This window comes from Lathamus discolor, chromosome 1 (assembly GCF_037157495.1).
Source record: "Lathamus discolor isolate bLatDis1 chromosome 1, bLatDis1.hap1, whole genome shotgun sequence".
Taxonomy (NCBI): domain Eukaryota; kingdom Metazoa; phylum Chordata; class Aves; order Psittaciformes; family Psittacidae; genus Lathamus; species Lathamus discolor.
In genome coordinates, this window is record NC_088884.1 from 137,180,935 (window position 1) to 137,197,946 (window position 17,012).

The 17,012-nt window shown below is 42.2% G+C and overlaps 1 protein-coding gene across 1 annotated transcript in view; it reads left to right on the forward strand.

The window, feature by feature from the left end:
- SCFD2 (sec1 family domain containing 2) overlaps positions 1-16,201 on the forward strand; it is a 194,059-nt gene extending 177,858 nt beyond the window's left edge. Inside the window, exons 6-9 of the mRNA XM_065697335.1 lie at positions 1,146-1,291; positions 4,831-4,965; positions 10,464-10,583; positions 14,515-16,201. Coding sequence (XP_065553407.1) covers positions 1,146-1,291; positions 4,831-4,965; positions 10,464-10,583; positions 14,515-14,607 — 494 coding nt within the window. The 3' untranslated portion in view covers positions 14,608-16,201. The remainder of the gene's footprint in view (positions 1-1,145; positions 1,292-4,830; positions 4,966-10,463; positions 10,584-14,514) is intronic.
- The last annotated feature ends 811 nt before the right edge of the window (positions 16,202-17,012 follow it).

The window sequence follows — 17,012 nt, forward strand, 5'->3', positions numbered from 1 at the left end:
GGAAAGTTTGTTCAGGGTCCCCCCTCACAAAGATCAGTTACTTACAGCCACAACAGTTTAGATGTCTGTTTTCAGTGCTAGGCTTCACTGATGCAGCACAATGCTAGCTGGTTGGTGCTAGGACCTGCAGGGAGACCCCGTCCTTTCAGCAGGATTCTGCACAGGTGTAGGGACCAGCTGTGGAACTGGGGGATGGACACACAAACTGCTACAGCAGCATCCCCCAGAGAAGACACCAGTAAGTCTGTGGTAGTGTGCACGTATGGCAAGAAAGGTTATTTTATGACGGATCTTCCACCAAAGGGGTGAAGAATAAAGTGAGAAGAGAGGCAGGCAGAGATGTCAAAAGGTGTAGAGCTGTGTAGACAGGAAAATACAAATACCAGGCGACCCAGTTCTCTCTCACTTGGCTATTCTCAGCAGCAGCTCAGCTGAGAAAGCATTTATTCAATACTTCTGTGCAGTATAGGTCATGTGGAGAGGAGGATTCAGCCAAGGCTAAGAATTTCTCTTTGCCAAGGCACTGCTGGGCCACCTGGAGGAACCTTTTACATGGTCCTGTAAATGAAGTTTCTCCTCAGTGGAAGATAAGCATTATATCTTATCTGAAGTGCTTTGGAAAAGTACATTAGAAGTAGTAACTGTGCCACTCTGAGGGATACGGAGCTTTTTATGCTAGTACAGCTCTTGCCAGTGTGTAGCTATCATTTCTGCTTTATTTAGCACAGACACTCACATTTTCATTGTCACAAAGGTCGGAACTACATTTGGAGTCAGCATTACAATGCCTGAGGAGCAGTACCCCTCTTCAAGGGTGTTTTGCCCCAATGAGACCAACAAACTTCAGGGCCTGCTAGCATGGTATCTTCTGTTTGCTGTGGACAACAAAACATACCCTGTGCCGATGAAACTGGTCTATGATTTCGGTTATAGATGTGATTAGAGAGGTGCTGTTCACTTGCTGTCTAGGACTATGTCTGCTTGCTTAGCTACAGAGACTTGTGCCACTAACAAGCTCCTGAGTTTCTAGAATATAACATAATGAAACTAATTTAAAATTTCCTCCCAGTTATCTTTTTCCTACTGCTTATTGTCAAAACACTTGAAAGCTTTTCACTCACTCAGCTCCACGTTTATTTCTTTAGGCTGTGACTCATCACTGAACCTGACATCTCAGAAAGCCACAGATGCAGTGGACGGTATCTTTCGGTCCCTTGGGGATATTGCACGAGCTCGAATGCACATGAAACAGTTTAATTCCATACATAATCCAGGCAGCAACACCCACCAGGCAAGTGGATCTTTCTTTTCTCTGTGTATGCTATTTCTGTAGCATGCTGTCAAAACTACAGCACTAATTTTCTTGATGTGCTAATCATATGTGTTCTGCGCATGTGGAAAATACTTAAGTATAGATTTTATAATTGACTCAGTCATCAAGAACTTCCTCAAGTCCTTCATCGAAACTCCGAGAAATCCATGTCAATGCCAGCAAATAATTGTCTGAGAAAGAAATCTGGGATTTGTTCTGCAGCATTGTGCTATGACATAAATGCCTGTGAAAGGCAGGGATAGGTCAAGATGGTTCTGGACTAAGACCTCTCATGGCATAGCAAAGCGGGATGCCCACATTTATACAGCAACTGTATTCCTGTGTATTTTCTGTCCCATTCCTGTGTGAGACTCAGTCCCATTTGTAAATAGGTGAAAAATGCAGCTTTTGCTTCTAAAATATGAAAAATGCACTATGATATTACTGTAGGTCGTCAGGATTAATATAAAGTGTTTTTCTGTCCTTCTGTCTCCCCTAAAGTGTTATAACTTTTTCAGTTAAAAATAGTTTTACAATGGAAAGCACATACAGTGATATAGAGAGAGACTATAAAACTTGACTCTTGAGCCAGAAAAACATCCTTCCAAACTCCATAAGAATGCTGTAGACCAGCAAAGGGATGTAGTTCAAATTAGGCATTCCTTTGTAAGAACAAAAATCAGGAGTGTTACAAAATGTCACTGGAAAACTAAGGTGTGGAAGAACTGAAGTCCCCTAGCAGTTAGGAACAGTCTGGTGTCTGAAATGGGGGGAATTGTTAAACATTTAATGCAGCTCAGGGGTGGGAGGAGCTGTCAGATGATAAAGAAAATAACCTCTGAAAGTTTCCTGGAAGTGTAATTAGCATCAGTGTGTTCTTTGGATGTAACCCAGGTTGTTTGCTTAGGGCTAAGTGCTGGAACACAGCAAGGGGTGTATTAACACTTTGCAGCCCCCTAATCTGGCTATGCAATGGGTGTAATTGCTTGAATAGTACCAGTCTTCTGCTGAGGGCAGTTATGAAGGCTCAGAGTACCTAAAATAAGCAGGTGATATGGTTTTTTCCATCATACATGCATCTGCCTACAAATGGGCCTCTCTTTTGACTAGCAGGCATTAATATATGGGTTGTATGCAATCAGTTTAGATCCTCTGAAGAAGTAGTGTCCCGCCCTTACTGTGGCCATACACTTTCCCAGTCTGGCGTGGTGCTGTGGGAATGGGTTTAGACAATAGGTGCTTTTCTGCTTTCTCTGTTAGGAACTGGGAAGCCTCCATTTCTTGTTAAGACTCAAAAAAGGTGTCTACAGGTAAGTAAGTTGCAATCGGATAGCCTCTTAGAATGACTTTTTTGTAGCATTGAAGTGTATATATCTTACATAAAACAATGAGTGTTTTCATCGGGTTATCAAACCATGTAGTGACCATTGCTAAGAGGAGAGTATTTTGCCTAGTATTGTAACTACTGTTCTTTTTCTTTCATATTGATCTGAAGTGTATTTTTTCCTTCCTCTTTCCCTTCCTCCAGCCTTTCTTCTCCTCATTCTCTTTCTTCTGTCTCCTTTTCTCCTTATAAACTTGTCTGAGTTATGTCCCATAGCCATCAAGGTTTCTAGCAACTCTTTTAAATACAGTTTCTGCCCCAACAAAATTTAAAGTTGATTAAAGTTTTATTATGAGTTAGAAATCAATGGAGCTATTGGGGGTTGCACAAAAAAAAAAAAAAAGAAAAAAGTAAAAACTCCAGAAAAAAATGTAATAGATTAATTTTAAGTCATAAAAAAATTTTTAAATATTTGAAACTATCATAGCTAAACAATATAGGTGACCATATTACCTGCCCTTCAGTATCTGTGTAGCCAGACTGGATCATTTTAAAGGGCACTGAGTTTGGGTGCTGAAAATTCAGACATGCAAAACCATAACACATTTTTAACATCTTTTGAGTACATAGTTTTGTCTGAAGTCAGATAATATTTTCCCTTTCATTTCATGCTGTAAAGCTTCTCTATTTAGCTGTGATTTGATCTCTACTCAAAAAACTATTTCATTCCTAATGTCTTTCTGTTCCTCATCTGTGAAGATATTAAACAGATCTGTATACATAGGACTTCATGTCTGCATGTGTATTTTCAAACGTTTGTTTGTTGCGTGACTAGAATTGACACAAATCTTGGCATGTTCTCCTAAAAGATCCTGCAGCTCATGTCTGCTGTAATTTGCTTTGTTGGCTCAATTAAAAATTATGCGCATGTTGTGAGAAGAGCTGGACGAGTTGTATAAATCTTTGTTGACAGGACTGTATTCAAAAACTGTAAGTTTTCTTTCTCACTGTAAAGTGTTGGGTGAAAAACGTTTCTTAAATTACTCCAGAAAATTTTCAAGCCAAGTGGCTTGCTTTTTATTTTCCATCCATTTTTACATTTATCTTGCATGATGTCTCTTGTAGATAATATCTTTACAAAATTAATGAAGTCATACTCAATTGCCTTAAGACATCTAGGGGATGATGTATACCTGGGCTAGTCCCAAAGGGAAACAAATGTGCTAATCTGAAAGCTGCTAATTTTCTAAGGCTGTTAATGCTTCCTGAAACAGTTGTGGTTCCATTGCAGTTTGGGCAAAGTTGGAAGCAGCAAAACAAAACTCTATCTGTAAACCAAGTAAGGTTGAATTTTCATTAAAGAGCATCTTTCCACAAGTCCCTAAAATTTATTATTTTAGAAACTTTTTCAGGATGGCAAAGTGGTTTAAACCTTGGTAAGGGAATGGGACAATTTCTAGGCTACTAATTCATATTCAGCCCTGAAGCTTTGTGGACCCCAAAGAGGATGCATGGTGAATTCTTTGGAAGCTAATCTTCCAAGATGCTAACCATTTGTACCTTTATATGTTTAGTATGTCCCTAACTTCTCTGAAGCTGAGATACATGATATTGATGGGGTTGTTTGGCCTATTTTTCTCCAGGTTTTCCAGAGGTGGAAGTCCCATCGAAGCTAAAGGACTAACAGGGATTTCTTTAGCTCTGCTCTCCCATGAGGGACAAGCAGGCAGGTTGGCCTCTCCTGAGCCCCACTGATATGCCTGTGGACAGTAGTTAATAATCAGCCCCTCCTAAAAATCTCTGTTTAGGTGGTTGTAAAATCATTGCAAAGTGAATAAGATACGGGTGCATGATGGGCAAGTGTCATCCCTATTATTAGCCCTTTCTCCAAAAAGATTCCAGAGAAACTAGAAGCCCCTTTCATCCTTGGCTGCCTTTACTGATACAGTACACATGGGGCAGAGTAAATGTGTGGCTATATTCTAGTCTTTTCAGTCTGATGCTAAGCTGGTGCACACCATTTGTGGTCAAGGTCACAAAGACCACTGCTGCATTGATAATACTTTAACTGTCTGAATGGTTTCCTTTCCAGGATGATTATTTTTATTACCTTTCATGGAAATAAAATGTTCAGAAGAGCAGTTGCGCCAAGTCTAAACAGCTTCACTCACAGTGCGTTGTTCTTTTTGTGCAGGCTTCTTACAGACCACTGCTGAAACAGGTAGTGGAAGAGATCTGTAATCCTGAGCGACCTGATCCTGTTGATATTGAGCATATGTCATCAGGCCTCACCGACCTCCTTAAAACCGGATTTAGCATGTTCATGAAGGTAAGCCAGGCTTCCCAAGCTCATCTCTAAGATTTTCCTGAGGTCACAGCATCATACGGCAGTAGTTGGTTTTATGTACTTGAGCTGATACTGTTCAGCAGAGCTTAAGGGGTGGTTAGGAGAGTTAAATCCTTGCAGGGGGGCAGGGAATAGAGGCAATGTGGCTTTGCTATGGAGAAGTCCTACCTCACATAGCTTTCGGAGCTCTTCAGGGGTGCCTCACAAGCTAATGGATAAGCAAGTGCCAGTTCATATAACCTACCTGGATTTCCAAAAAGCTTTCCACAAAACACTTCATCAAAGCATTTTAAGGACACCAAGCAGCCTCGAGAGAGAAGTATGAACCTTCAGGTCTCACAGGGGAGGAAGGTCATCAGGGAAGATCCATATTCAGTGTCTTTTCTATAACTTCATCTTGTTCAACTTGCACTGTGGAGGAAGGAAGCCTGTTAGTCAGAAATTGCTTTCTCTATGCTCTTAGCAGGTTTTAAGACAGTCTTTCTGCAAGAGCTTACTCTGCTTTACAGATTAGCCTGTGCTAAGTGTTCGCTAGATGTCTACATGAACTGCGGAGAAGCTAGCATGCTGTACATTCAGCTCTGCTTTACTGCATATCCTGAGTTCTCCATTGAAAACAAACCTGAATTTACATCAAACCACACCAATACCATGGTTATGAACACAGTAAGTTTCTGTACTGTGCCAGGTGTTCTTCCAGTTTTACCTTCTACTCCTCAGCACAGAAGAGGCATCAGCAAACTGTTGAGAGTGGACGCAAGTTGCAGTGAGGGAAATTCCAACTGGATGTAAGGAAAAAACATCCACCATAAGAGTGGTTAACTCCAGAGAGGCTGTGGATTCTCCACCTCTGAAGTAACCAAAGGTTGGACAAACAAAGCCCTGAGCAACCTCATGTAATTTTGAAGTTGGCCCTGCTTTGGACAGGGAGGTGGACTACAAGAGCTACAAACATTCCTTCCAACCTGAATTGTTCTGTGACTCTATGATCATAGAAAGGAAAAAAGTTCTGGTTTGTGCAAATACCTGCTAGGCCTGCCATGCATTTAAAGGCAGGAGACAAAAATAGTTTTGACTGTGATACTGGTGCTATTCTAGAACATACTATCAGAATAACAAAGTTATTTTTCTGTTCTTTCAGAGGAAGTTCATCTCGAGCAAAATCAGATATGATTAAAATCCAGTGCTTGTTTTCAGGAAACTCTGCCCACAGTTGAAATGAACTTCCAAAATGTATTCAGTTAGGTTCCTAAATGGAAATTCTCAGCTCTTCATAGCTTATGATAAAGCCCTGAGACAGAGGAGGATAGCTATAGAAATAGTGACCCAATGTTCTTTCCATTCATTTATCAGTACTGAAAAAATTCATGCCAACACTCCAAAAATAGTAGAAGAAAACACAAATGTTCCACCATCAAATAAAGTAAACAAGCTTGTGCACACAATCGCTTTTTAGATGCTTGGTTTTGTTTACCAGTAAGTCTCACAATTGCATTTATTTCATTGCCTTTGGTTATTGCCATTTTTTTAGCAGGAACATAGCTTGTCCTTTTTGAAAAAACAAAATCAAACCAAACAAACCAAACCGAAACAAAAATGTAAGGAACAGAAACACCCCAGAAGGTCTAAATAGTTAGATGGAGACATTGACACCTTTGGCTAGTTTGAGGTCTGTTCTGTCCTTATTAATAATTTGTGTGCAAGTATCACTTAAGTGTATTACAGCAATATGTACCTGTAAGTACCTGCATCTCTGCTAGTAAGACAAATACACTGCTATATGGAATATGTAATAGATGAGCAAGTGAATCTTGTGTAGAATGCATAGTCACATGCCTCATAAATAATGTGTCCATGCTTGCCCATTTGGTTTGTAGCTGGCTTGCTGGCAAGTGGTCAGTTATTACTTGGATGAGTTTCTGACCAGCCTATATTTCTTACACAAGAGGATCTTCTTCACTTACTGCACCATCAGCACAATAATTATTTCATGAGCTTCCTTATATTTTTATTTCTTCCTCAATGCCTGAATATAAATGCCAACTCACATAAACATGCTTTGGTAAGCGACAGGCTCAGATGTGTTCATCCAGGACAGACTTTTAAAGTTATCTCTCATCCAGAAGTTGTTTCTCTTGCAGATGTGTTTGTTTTGAAGCTAAGGGCAGGTGAAGGGAAAAGGTCTCCCTGCCTCAAGGATTCCTCTTGACTGCTGCTCTAGACCACATGTGGTTTATAATGATCTGAGCTTATTATCATTGATACCAATTGCCTTGAATGGCAGTCTGGGTTCCCGTGATCAAATGTATTTTCCTTTTTCTACCTACTCAGCGAAATTAATTGGTTTCTAGTTGGCAAGAATACCAGATGCATTGGTGCTGGTGTCCTGATTGGCAGAGTTAGCCCTCATGGGACAGTAAAGGTTGTTTCTGCTGGCTTTCCTCAGAGGAAAAGGCTGTTTTGTGAGCCATGAGAGCAGACCTGTCCTCCAGCCCCTTCCTGCTTCAGTTTTAGAGTTTTATTCCCCACTGTTATCCCACTTTCCCATCTTCCCCTCTCCATCTCCTCCATACAGACACACCAGCAAAGAGCCCTCTAACCACCATCATCCTGAGGAAATCCAGTATGGTGGGCTCGGAGCTGGAGAGAATGGCCTGATGTCCAGCTGGGACACTCAGGGAATCATGCCTCCTTCTTCCTTTGGACTCCCTCACTTTGATGTAATGGCTTTGCTTTATTGTTGGTTAGTCTTTCTAATTGCCTGAGGTAACGGTTCCAGTTAGTTTTAATGCATGGCATTTTGAGCTGAAAATGAATTTTACTTGGGAATTTTTGCGAACTTCAGATTTCACAATAAATGGGATTCAGAGGCCTGGGAAATGTCCCAGAACAGCCAAACTTTAGAAGGGTCTCAGAACACGTTGCTTTTGTTGCAGTCCATTTCAGTTCTTCTTCTGTATTACAGAAATGAGTTGTGTTTAGCTACATGCAGCCAGTTCCTTCAAAAGACAGAGCCTTGGGTGGTTGTATTATCAAACAAAAAAATCTTGGCAGAAACTTGCATTCTTAACACAGCCAAATATTTTGTACCCAGAGTATTGTCCTCCTTCAAAACACTTGTGCATAGCATAACAAAATTACAGATTCCAGGACCCTTTTCATTGCAATCCTAATTTAATTTAGAGTTTGCATGCCTAATAGTATTTTTAATATGCATTTCTGGAATTTGTGGTTTGAACTTTAGTCTTCTGAAAAATGGTAACTTTTATATAGGCACCATGTGTTTGGATCTAGGTTTATTTTGACTGAAGGAAATGATTTGTCGAGACATTTTCTCTTTAGTACTGCCATGAGAGCTTGTGCTTTCTGATTAATATCCTTATACTGGGTGTCGTTTCAGTGTGTCCAGTGTTATGCATGCATGCTTGTCACTTTCTTGTCACTAGGAGAGACCTTAAGAAATAGAGGGTTTATTCAGTATCAAGTCTCTGAAGTTCAAGCTCTTTGCATAAGTCTTGGGTCATTAAGAAACTTTATGAAATGGAATGGAGCTGTTTGCTCTGACAATACAGTTAGAAAGAACAAAGAGCCAAGGAAAGGAATAAAACACTAATTCGTGTATTACCTCAAAGTACCATAGCAGAGCCTTCTATGAACTTTTATCTTCACCATCTTTGTGAGCAGTTATTTCTTTAACCTTGTGTCACTGCTTACAGCCATTACAGCATGAAATACTCTGATATTTAACAAGTAATAGTTCTATTTGGACTGCTTTGTAAGTTAATATTTAGATCTTACTTAAACTTCTCATTGTGTTTGTAATAAGAATGGACTTTTTTCCATTTGTGGTTGACACTGTGTTATATGCAGCTAGTAAGAAGCAAGAAGTCTGATATGAAAAAGTGCATAAAGAAAGTCTTTATAAGCTCTGGTGTATCCGTTTAATTGGTCTGTTGGTGTAAATGCAAAATTGCTCAATATCACACCAGAACTGCAGGACACCCTGATGAATTGCAGTATATAGCTATCTGTGCCATCAGCTCAATGAAGATGGCTGGCAAAGTGGGGAAGATTGAGAGAATAGACACCCAATACACAAATACTCAGCTCACTAATACATCTATCTAAGGCTTTTTGTACTGCTTTCAGCGTCCCAGGGCATTTAAGAGCTCCTTGTCTGGGAAGCAGCCCTGAGCAGGGAGCCCTCTGTAAACAATGTCCAGGTAGCCTGGAGGGAGAGCATGCATCTCCCCGTGCTTGCTTCGAAAGGAAGAGTCTCTTCTGAAGGCTGCCAGTCAGAAAGCCTGGTGGAGCTGCAGGATGAAAAGCTGCCCAAAGACTAAATATAGGGCAGGCACAGTAAGGAAGAGAAGATCTGTACCCTTAGGAGCTGGAGCCACAGGAATCAAAGGTAGTGGTGGTGCAAGCAAAGGAGCTGTGTTCTGCCAAACACAGGTTAATGACCACTTTCAAGCTGTTGAGTGAATGCTGTTGAAAACCTGCACTTGTGGAAGGGGGGGCAGGGGGAAGAGAGTCTAAAAAAGAGCAAATTAAACTGTTCTTATTGTCACTTTTTGAAGCCAAACATGTAGAGTGTTTTATATTCGAAGGTGATGTGACTTGCAATTGCAATGGGCTCCACTGACATCACTCCCAAAGACTGGAGCAAAGGCATTGGCAGAGGAGTGTGTTTCATCAAGAAAGAGTTTGCTATGAAACAGCAAAGTAATCAGACTTCTAATTTGAGAGAAACTGATGTAAAGAATTACCTTCACATTTAAAATTAAAATGTGGTTTTATAGTTTTAACTGAAGTGGAATGTTTGTGCCATTTTAATGATAATTGGGGAAAAATGAAACAAGTATTTTGTTTGAGCTGAAGTTTCTCTGTATTAGTTATAACCTGGTCATAGATGTGTTGAAAACTGTAAAGTGAAACAAGCTAGAAACTGAATTTATACTATAACAGACCCAATTTATTTTCATTGGATGAATTGTAAAGGATTGTTCACTGGACTGGTGAAAACACATTACTTGCAATTCTTTCCATTGCTGACCGCAGGCAAGGATTCTAGCATGTTTAGGCTGGACTTTTTGCTTCTGCTGGGTAGTAATTTACCTCTCATTCCTTAAAGCTTCATGCATACGTGTGCATCCAGGCAAGTAACCTCCTCCCATTTTGGGACAGGGGAGGAAACAATGAAGGAATAAAGGGGAAAGCCCTCAGACCTCATGAGAAACTTCCCTAGGTTTTATTGGAAGCCATGAGGATTCCATTTCCCTGAAAACAGTTCATTAGTTGTAACAGGACATCAACTCCACTGCTTTCCCTCTCAGCTGCTACAGAGACCAGCATTCCATGAATATTTCTGAGCTTCCTCATTAGTCTTCCTCCAGCAGCTTAGGGAGCGGATCACTGCTAGTCCATGGGTTTGAAGTAGGACAGAGCAGTTACAAATAATGCTTTCCTTCATTTTACAGGTGAATCGCCCTCACCCTGGTGATCATCCTCTTCTGATCGTCTTTATGGTTGGTGGAGTCACAGTCTCCGAGGTCAAGATGGTGAAGGATCTAGTAGCAACACGCAAACCTGGTACCCAGGTAAAAAGAGCTCTAAATATACAGTTCCTGTGTGAACAAAGACTAAGAAAATTTATCAGATAATGGTCCCTATAGCAATGATACCAAACCTACACAAAGCCACAGCCACATGGGCAGGACTGGTGTTAGGATTTTGTTGGTGAAACATCTGTAGGCAACAAATGTTCAGGCACCAGAGATCTTTTTTTTACATGTTAGAGACAGCAATAAAACTTCAAATTCAGATTGGGTAGTCTATAATAGATAGCATTATTGCAAAGGGGCTTTCATCATGTCTCAAAAGGTTTGTTTCTTCATATTCTTTATAAAGCAAAATATTTGATGTCCAAAAGGCTACAGGCTCCCTGGCAGCACATCTACAGGACAGAGTGCAGGGATGCTCAGAAGGAGCTGCCAAGGATCTGGGTACCACCTGGTGGCAGCCAGTGGTGATTATCCAGGCAAATCAATTAGCACTGCTGAGGAGCAAAATAAATTAGCCTGAATACAGCTGTACTGTTTCTGGACCAGGCCATCTATCTCTGATAGATACCTGACCACTAGAGCCCTTAAGTAGCCTGAAGTAGGTGATGTGGAGAGATCCCCAAGTCTCTGCAGCCTTTGGATGTGCTATTGGCCTTCTGGAAGGGAAGCTTCAGTAGCATCTGTCCATCCGCTCTCTGGCAGCAGAACTTGACTACAGCAGCTGTCATCTGAGTGGAGTGGGGAAGGAAAGGAGGAGGATAGATGAGCTCTGGTGGCACCTGAGATGGTAAAGATCATTTAATTGCAGAGGAACAATCAAGTATCCGCTGAGTAGTGCAGATACACAGGGTAATCTAAAAACTGTAGAGAAGTAGAGAAGTGCTGTGCAACCAGCTGCATCATACACAGAACTCTGGTTTCCTGGGTGGCTTGTAAACATCTTGTTTTCAGTCCTTATGGAATGCAGTTTTAATTAGTGAGAAATCATTAACAAAATTGAGCCAACCAAAGCCAGAGCAGCCCCTTGGTTTGACATGTGTTTCCCATGTTTTAGTTGTCTTTGCGAGGCAGTCTCAATCAGTATTTTATAAGGCAGAGTGCCATTTTTTAGTGTTTCTTCCCCATCAGCCTGTTGCTAATCCCCCCAAAACAGCAAATGAAATTCTTTCCCCTTGTGGAGGTGGATTGACTTGTGTCACACTGATGGACAAGTTAATCCACACCCAAAATATATTAATACACCCTGAAAGATAAGCAGAGGGTTAACATGTGAGTTGGTTGTGAATTATGCAGAGAGGCTTTCGGCTGGCTTTTTAGAGGGACTTGAGTCTTGACAGTGGTGACATGGGATCTGGTGTTGCTTTGTTTTGGCTTAACCCTGGCAGCAGGTCACCCTCTGAGGCAGATTCCTAAAGAATTTTAAGCTTTTACTGCATTCTGCCCTTTGTCCAAATGTGCTGTGTTAGAGGTGAAAAGACTTTGGGGGAGAGGCGGGAGGAGGAAGAGAAAGAAGAAAAGAAGCAGTTGTGCAAGTCTCTCATGTAGAAAAGAGGTTATGAGTTTGTTGGATTTACCTGGATTTCTGCACTCTGGCTGTGAATGTGTGCCACCTGTTTGGGATTATTCTCTTTTCAAAAGCCAGGCATTTGCCTAACTCGAGCCAGCGTTTAACAGAGCTTTTTAGTGGTGTTCAGGCAATCGGGTTCAGGCTCAGGGGAACACTGGCCTCCCAAGTCCCTTCCAGTCAAACAAAGCCCTGACATTTATACTAATTATTGGCTCTTGGAGAAATGGAGAGACGTGTGGGTGCAAAAGTAAAGAATTGAGGAGAGCAACAGAAAAACTGACAGGGTGCACTGATTACTCCAGCAGTTGTTTGGAGTTGAAGCAAATGACATTTAAATGTGGAGTGGGAGACACGTTTCCATCCACAGAACTGCTCTGCATCTCAGTATGAATGTCAGTTTTATTTCTCATGGAGCAGCACAAAGGAATACAGTATTTCCTATGTGTATCCTACTTTCAAATAAAGCAATTACCTTTTTTTTTCCACTTTAATCAGGAGAGTAAAATACGGGAAAGGGCATGAGTGCATATTTCACTCTCCCTCCTCCCAGCATACACAACCATCTATGTGGTTGTGGCTGAGGCAGGCAGGCAAGGGAAACAGCTCCAGATGTAACATCAGATGTTAGCTGCATCCTTCCCTGCTGAGGGGGAGCTGCCCATGGCAGCACAGTGGGTTAGGATGGAAGCTCCTGACTCCTCCACCTCAGCTGCCATCAGGAGGGGTAGCCCTTCAGGTGAAGCATCAAAGACAAGTGTGCTGTGCTGAACAAGCAGAAGGTCTGCAAAGGAGGCACACTGTCCTGAAAAGGCCAGCCTGGAGAAGAGATGGGCATTACTTATCTGTGCAATTCCCCCCTTCTCTGTAAAAATGAAGGAACAAATGTTCACATTTATCCCCCTCAATGAGCCCAGATATACTGGGCTATACAGAGATACTGTGGAGAAAAAGTCCCACTGTATTTATCTGCATCCTTTCTCAGGCGTCAAAGTTGCAGATCTCATTTTTTCTCTCTGGACTTGTTATTAGTTGCACAAATCCCCTCAGGGTTCAGTGGTGGGACTCCAAAAAGAAATTGCTTTTATCTGGCAGTGGCTATTGTTGATGTTTGGCTCGTATGCCCAGAAGACTTTGGTAACATGTCCCCTCGTGTTTTCCAGACTTAAGCTGCATGATAACAAGATGAGCACATACTGTGCTTAGTCTGTTTCTCATGTAACATAAGTAAGACAATGTCAGCCTTTGGCATCTGCAAATTACAGAGTTTTTTAGCCTTAGGAAGAAGAGATAATCAGTGTCAGTTTGCCACAGATTGTGTGGGAGGACAAGGGAAGAAGTGGGGGGAAGAATATCAGCAGTACAGAAGGGATCCTTTCATTATTTGAAGTGAAAAGATGAAAGAAAGAACAACAAAAAAAGTTGAAATGCAGCACTATCACACATTGAAGCTGCATGATGAAGAGCACAACTGGTTTGATAGCTGCTGCAGGAAATGTACAGACAGTCATACTCAGTTATTGATGCTTGTGCTTCCTCTCCTCAGATTTGCACTGAAGAAGCAAATTTATTTTCAAGTGGGTTTGTAAAATAAATCTTGCCCCTACATCCCTGCCTTCAGTCCTGACCCTATGGACACTGCTGAACTTGGGGCTTTGCAAGAACAATGTCCTACAGCTTCAGCCCCAGCTTAGCTTCACTCGGCGAGAGCATACGCATTCGCTCCTGGCTTTGCAGTGCAGATAAGCCTTCACCCTAGGCACCTGCATACTGGTTTTCACTGAATTAAAACAGGTACCTGCATGTAGCAGGGTGTGTATCATGGTTGTAGTGAGCAACAGTTCCATTCATCAGACCCATCTTGGATTAAAAATTTGAAAGAACAATAGCCATAGCATCCCCACCGTGCTCGAGGTTGAGCGCTGATTCTGTTGTGCAGAACAGCCTGTTCCTGGTCCTAAGTGAGTTTTGAACAGGGACTGTGGCTCCCTGCAGCAGGCTGGCAGCACTCCTGTGGTGCTCACCTTACCTTCAATTGGGAGGAAACAGCTTTCACTCAAATCTGTGCTATAGGAGGGGAAACCCCTGCTTCATCTGCTGGTGCCTCAGTAAACACAATGGCAGTCACAACAAATCACCGGGTAAGATGTTTGTAGAAATGTGTCAAAGCACATATTCATTAAGAGTACAATGCTACCAGTCATTAAGCTCCTCAAAGTGCTTTAACTACAGTTATTAGGGAGCAGTTTCACTGAGCAAGTTGTATTGCCCTGTCAGTAAACACCAGAAACACACAGCATGCCTAGTGCTGGGTGAAGCAAACACCTCCTATCCACGGCTCATTAGGACTGCGATCAGTCTTAGTCCCCTTAGTTTTGACTTGTTTCTTGTTCCCCCTTTCAGGTAATGGTGCTCTCCTCTGCGCTCCTGACACCACATAGTACTATTGAGTTGTTATTTGCCGCAGACCATCTCCAGCTTCATACTGATATTTGATGGGGGAGGTTCTGTGGAGAAGATGAGTGAGTGCCTCAGCTGGAAACATCAAATCCCTGGTCTGTCACTGTTCCTGATAGCCCTACAAAATATGGCATGTGCCCTGCTGTAGTTATGGCTCCAGCTGAAAGAGCTGGGTATCTGGCTGCAAGGGAACATGCACAGCTCACAGACAGCTCTTCAAAACGATCCACAACTCCCTCGTCCTTTAACAATAGCACCATGCAGTGCTGAATCACATCAGCCCCTCTTGGCATGGCGAAGACGATCACTTCTCATAACTCCCTAGAAAAGGAGCACCTGCGGACCAGGTGATGATGAATTTGCACTCCCCAAGCAGTACTTTTTTTTAATCTGGAGTATTCCTAATGATTTCACTGATGTTGCTTCTGGAGGGACTGAAATGCTGCTGAGGGAGTGAAAGGCCAGCAAAATCCACCCTCTCTGTCCTGCTACCATGAAAAACACATGTGCCTTACACAGGGTTAACAACCTCTGCTCTTACCTTGTCCTGCACCCCGAGAGGTGATGGAACACAGCTCTGATTTAGCTGGCAGAGCAGCTCCCAGTCTGATGGTGCTCTCCTGGCAGGACTGGTCGAGGCAGAGAAGCAAAGAGCTGTACTCAAGGCCTGCGTTGAGTGGCTGATTCTCTCTGAGGTTCCTGTTTCCTGCTCTAGTTTCTCAACCCACAGTCCCAGGAGAAAAGGCTATTTCTGATGGCACACTTCTCTGTAGGTTTATGCAGGAGGACATATGGGCTGTGGTGGTTTGATGATAACCCTGGAAGATTCCTCCCCTTATATGCATTTAGAAAACAAAAAGAGAGAAAAAAGAAGCACGATCCCATTTCCAAGAGGCCGCAGCACAGATTCTGTCTTGAGCTAGATTTCTGAGCAGCAAGATTAGAAAACGGCTTTTATTTTTAATTTCTGATCACAAAAGAGCAGCTATCAAATTCAGTTATGTAATTTCTCTTTATAAAACTTTGCTGCAATCTGTGATAAAAAAGCAGCAGCCAGTAGAGATTGTGATTGCCCATAGCACCAAGCCTTCCAAATTGCAGTGTAAAATGATGGAGCTCTAAAGCTGCATCCTCTTGCTTCATCCAAAGGATGTTAAGGCTGCAGCTCACGCTGAGATGAGAATGTGAAATTGTAAGTGACATTCAGTCTATCAGAGCATTCTTTATTATGCCAAAGGAGTAGATTAAATGGGAAGTAGCTTTTTAACCTTTGCTCATTGGTTTAGGATAAGTTCTCTTAAATGTTTATAATGGTCTTCAGAAAAGGGCGCATTTTGATTTAAATTCACTTTTGGGTGGCTGGGTGGAAACAATGGACCAATTATAAAGCATGGACAATGTCGCCTCTATGGAAAAGAAATTTATAAGAATGGCTATAGAATGGAACTTTGTGCTATAAAAAAATGAGGATTATTATGAGATTGCAATGTTAAAAGCTCAAGAAATAGTTTGAACGGAGCGACTGAAAGCAAATAACCAGTCTCTTTTTCTGTCTTCTGTGCTGTTTAATCTTAGAATATAGATGTTTTGTAACTTCTGTAATCAATAAAGCAGTGCTCTTACAATGCCAGACCTCATCCATCTTCTCCTCTCCTAGTATGCAGAGTTACACACACCAGGACTGCATGTTCCTGCAACCCCTTTTTCCTTTGCTTTATCTGTTTGCCCCAGAGAGCCAAGACCTTTTGCCTTGGGAGGTTTCCTAGAAGGTTTTCCACACCCCACTGGCAGCAGAAAGGCTCCCTTACATCCAGTGGCCATTGCTGGTCAGTGAGTTCAGCTGCTCGCACCGGAGATGCTGCTGCTGCTTTCTGGTGATAATGGAAGCTGGCATTGGTGGTCTTCTCTCCCTCATGTGTCTTTCATCAGATGCTCTAAGGTTTCTGACATGGCCATCTGAGGGCATGCTGTATGGGATAGCAAGAAGAGGGGGGGGAGTGTAACTGTAAGCAGACACTGGTGCTCTTGTACTTCCTCTGACTGAGGCACATTCTAGCCTTCCAGCCCCACACACACACTTTGCTGGAATCTTTTCAGCCAGTGGGGCCACAGCTGAAATGGCAACGTATTCTGGGGACTCGGCCATTCTCTTGTACTCAAGCAGCTGAAGAAAGAAGATGGTCACAAAAGCCCACAGCTGAGTCTTGCCAGTGGCCCTAGTGTAATAGCTGCTTATTTGTAGGAAATAGCTGTAGCAGCTGCACATAGCCTGTGTTCCAGGGAAAGGCCAGGGGGTGTGCTGATCAGATGAGTAGGAACAGCACAGAAGCCACTTCGCTTGAGCAGGTTCAGGACCACAGCAAGGAGAGCCAAAGTCCTCTGTATGTGACATTAAGTGATACTCAAAAGATAGGAGGAGGAGAAAACACAAAGCCACCTTT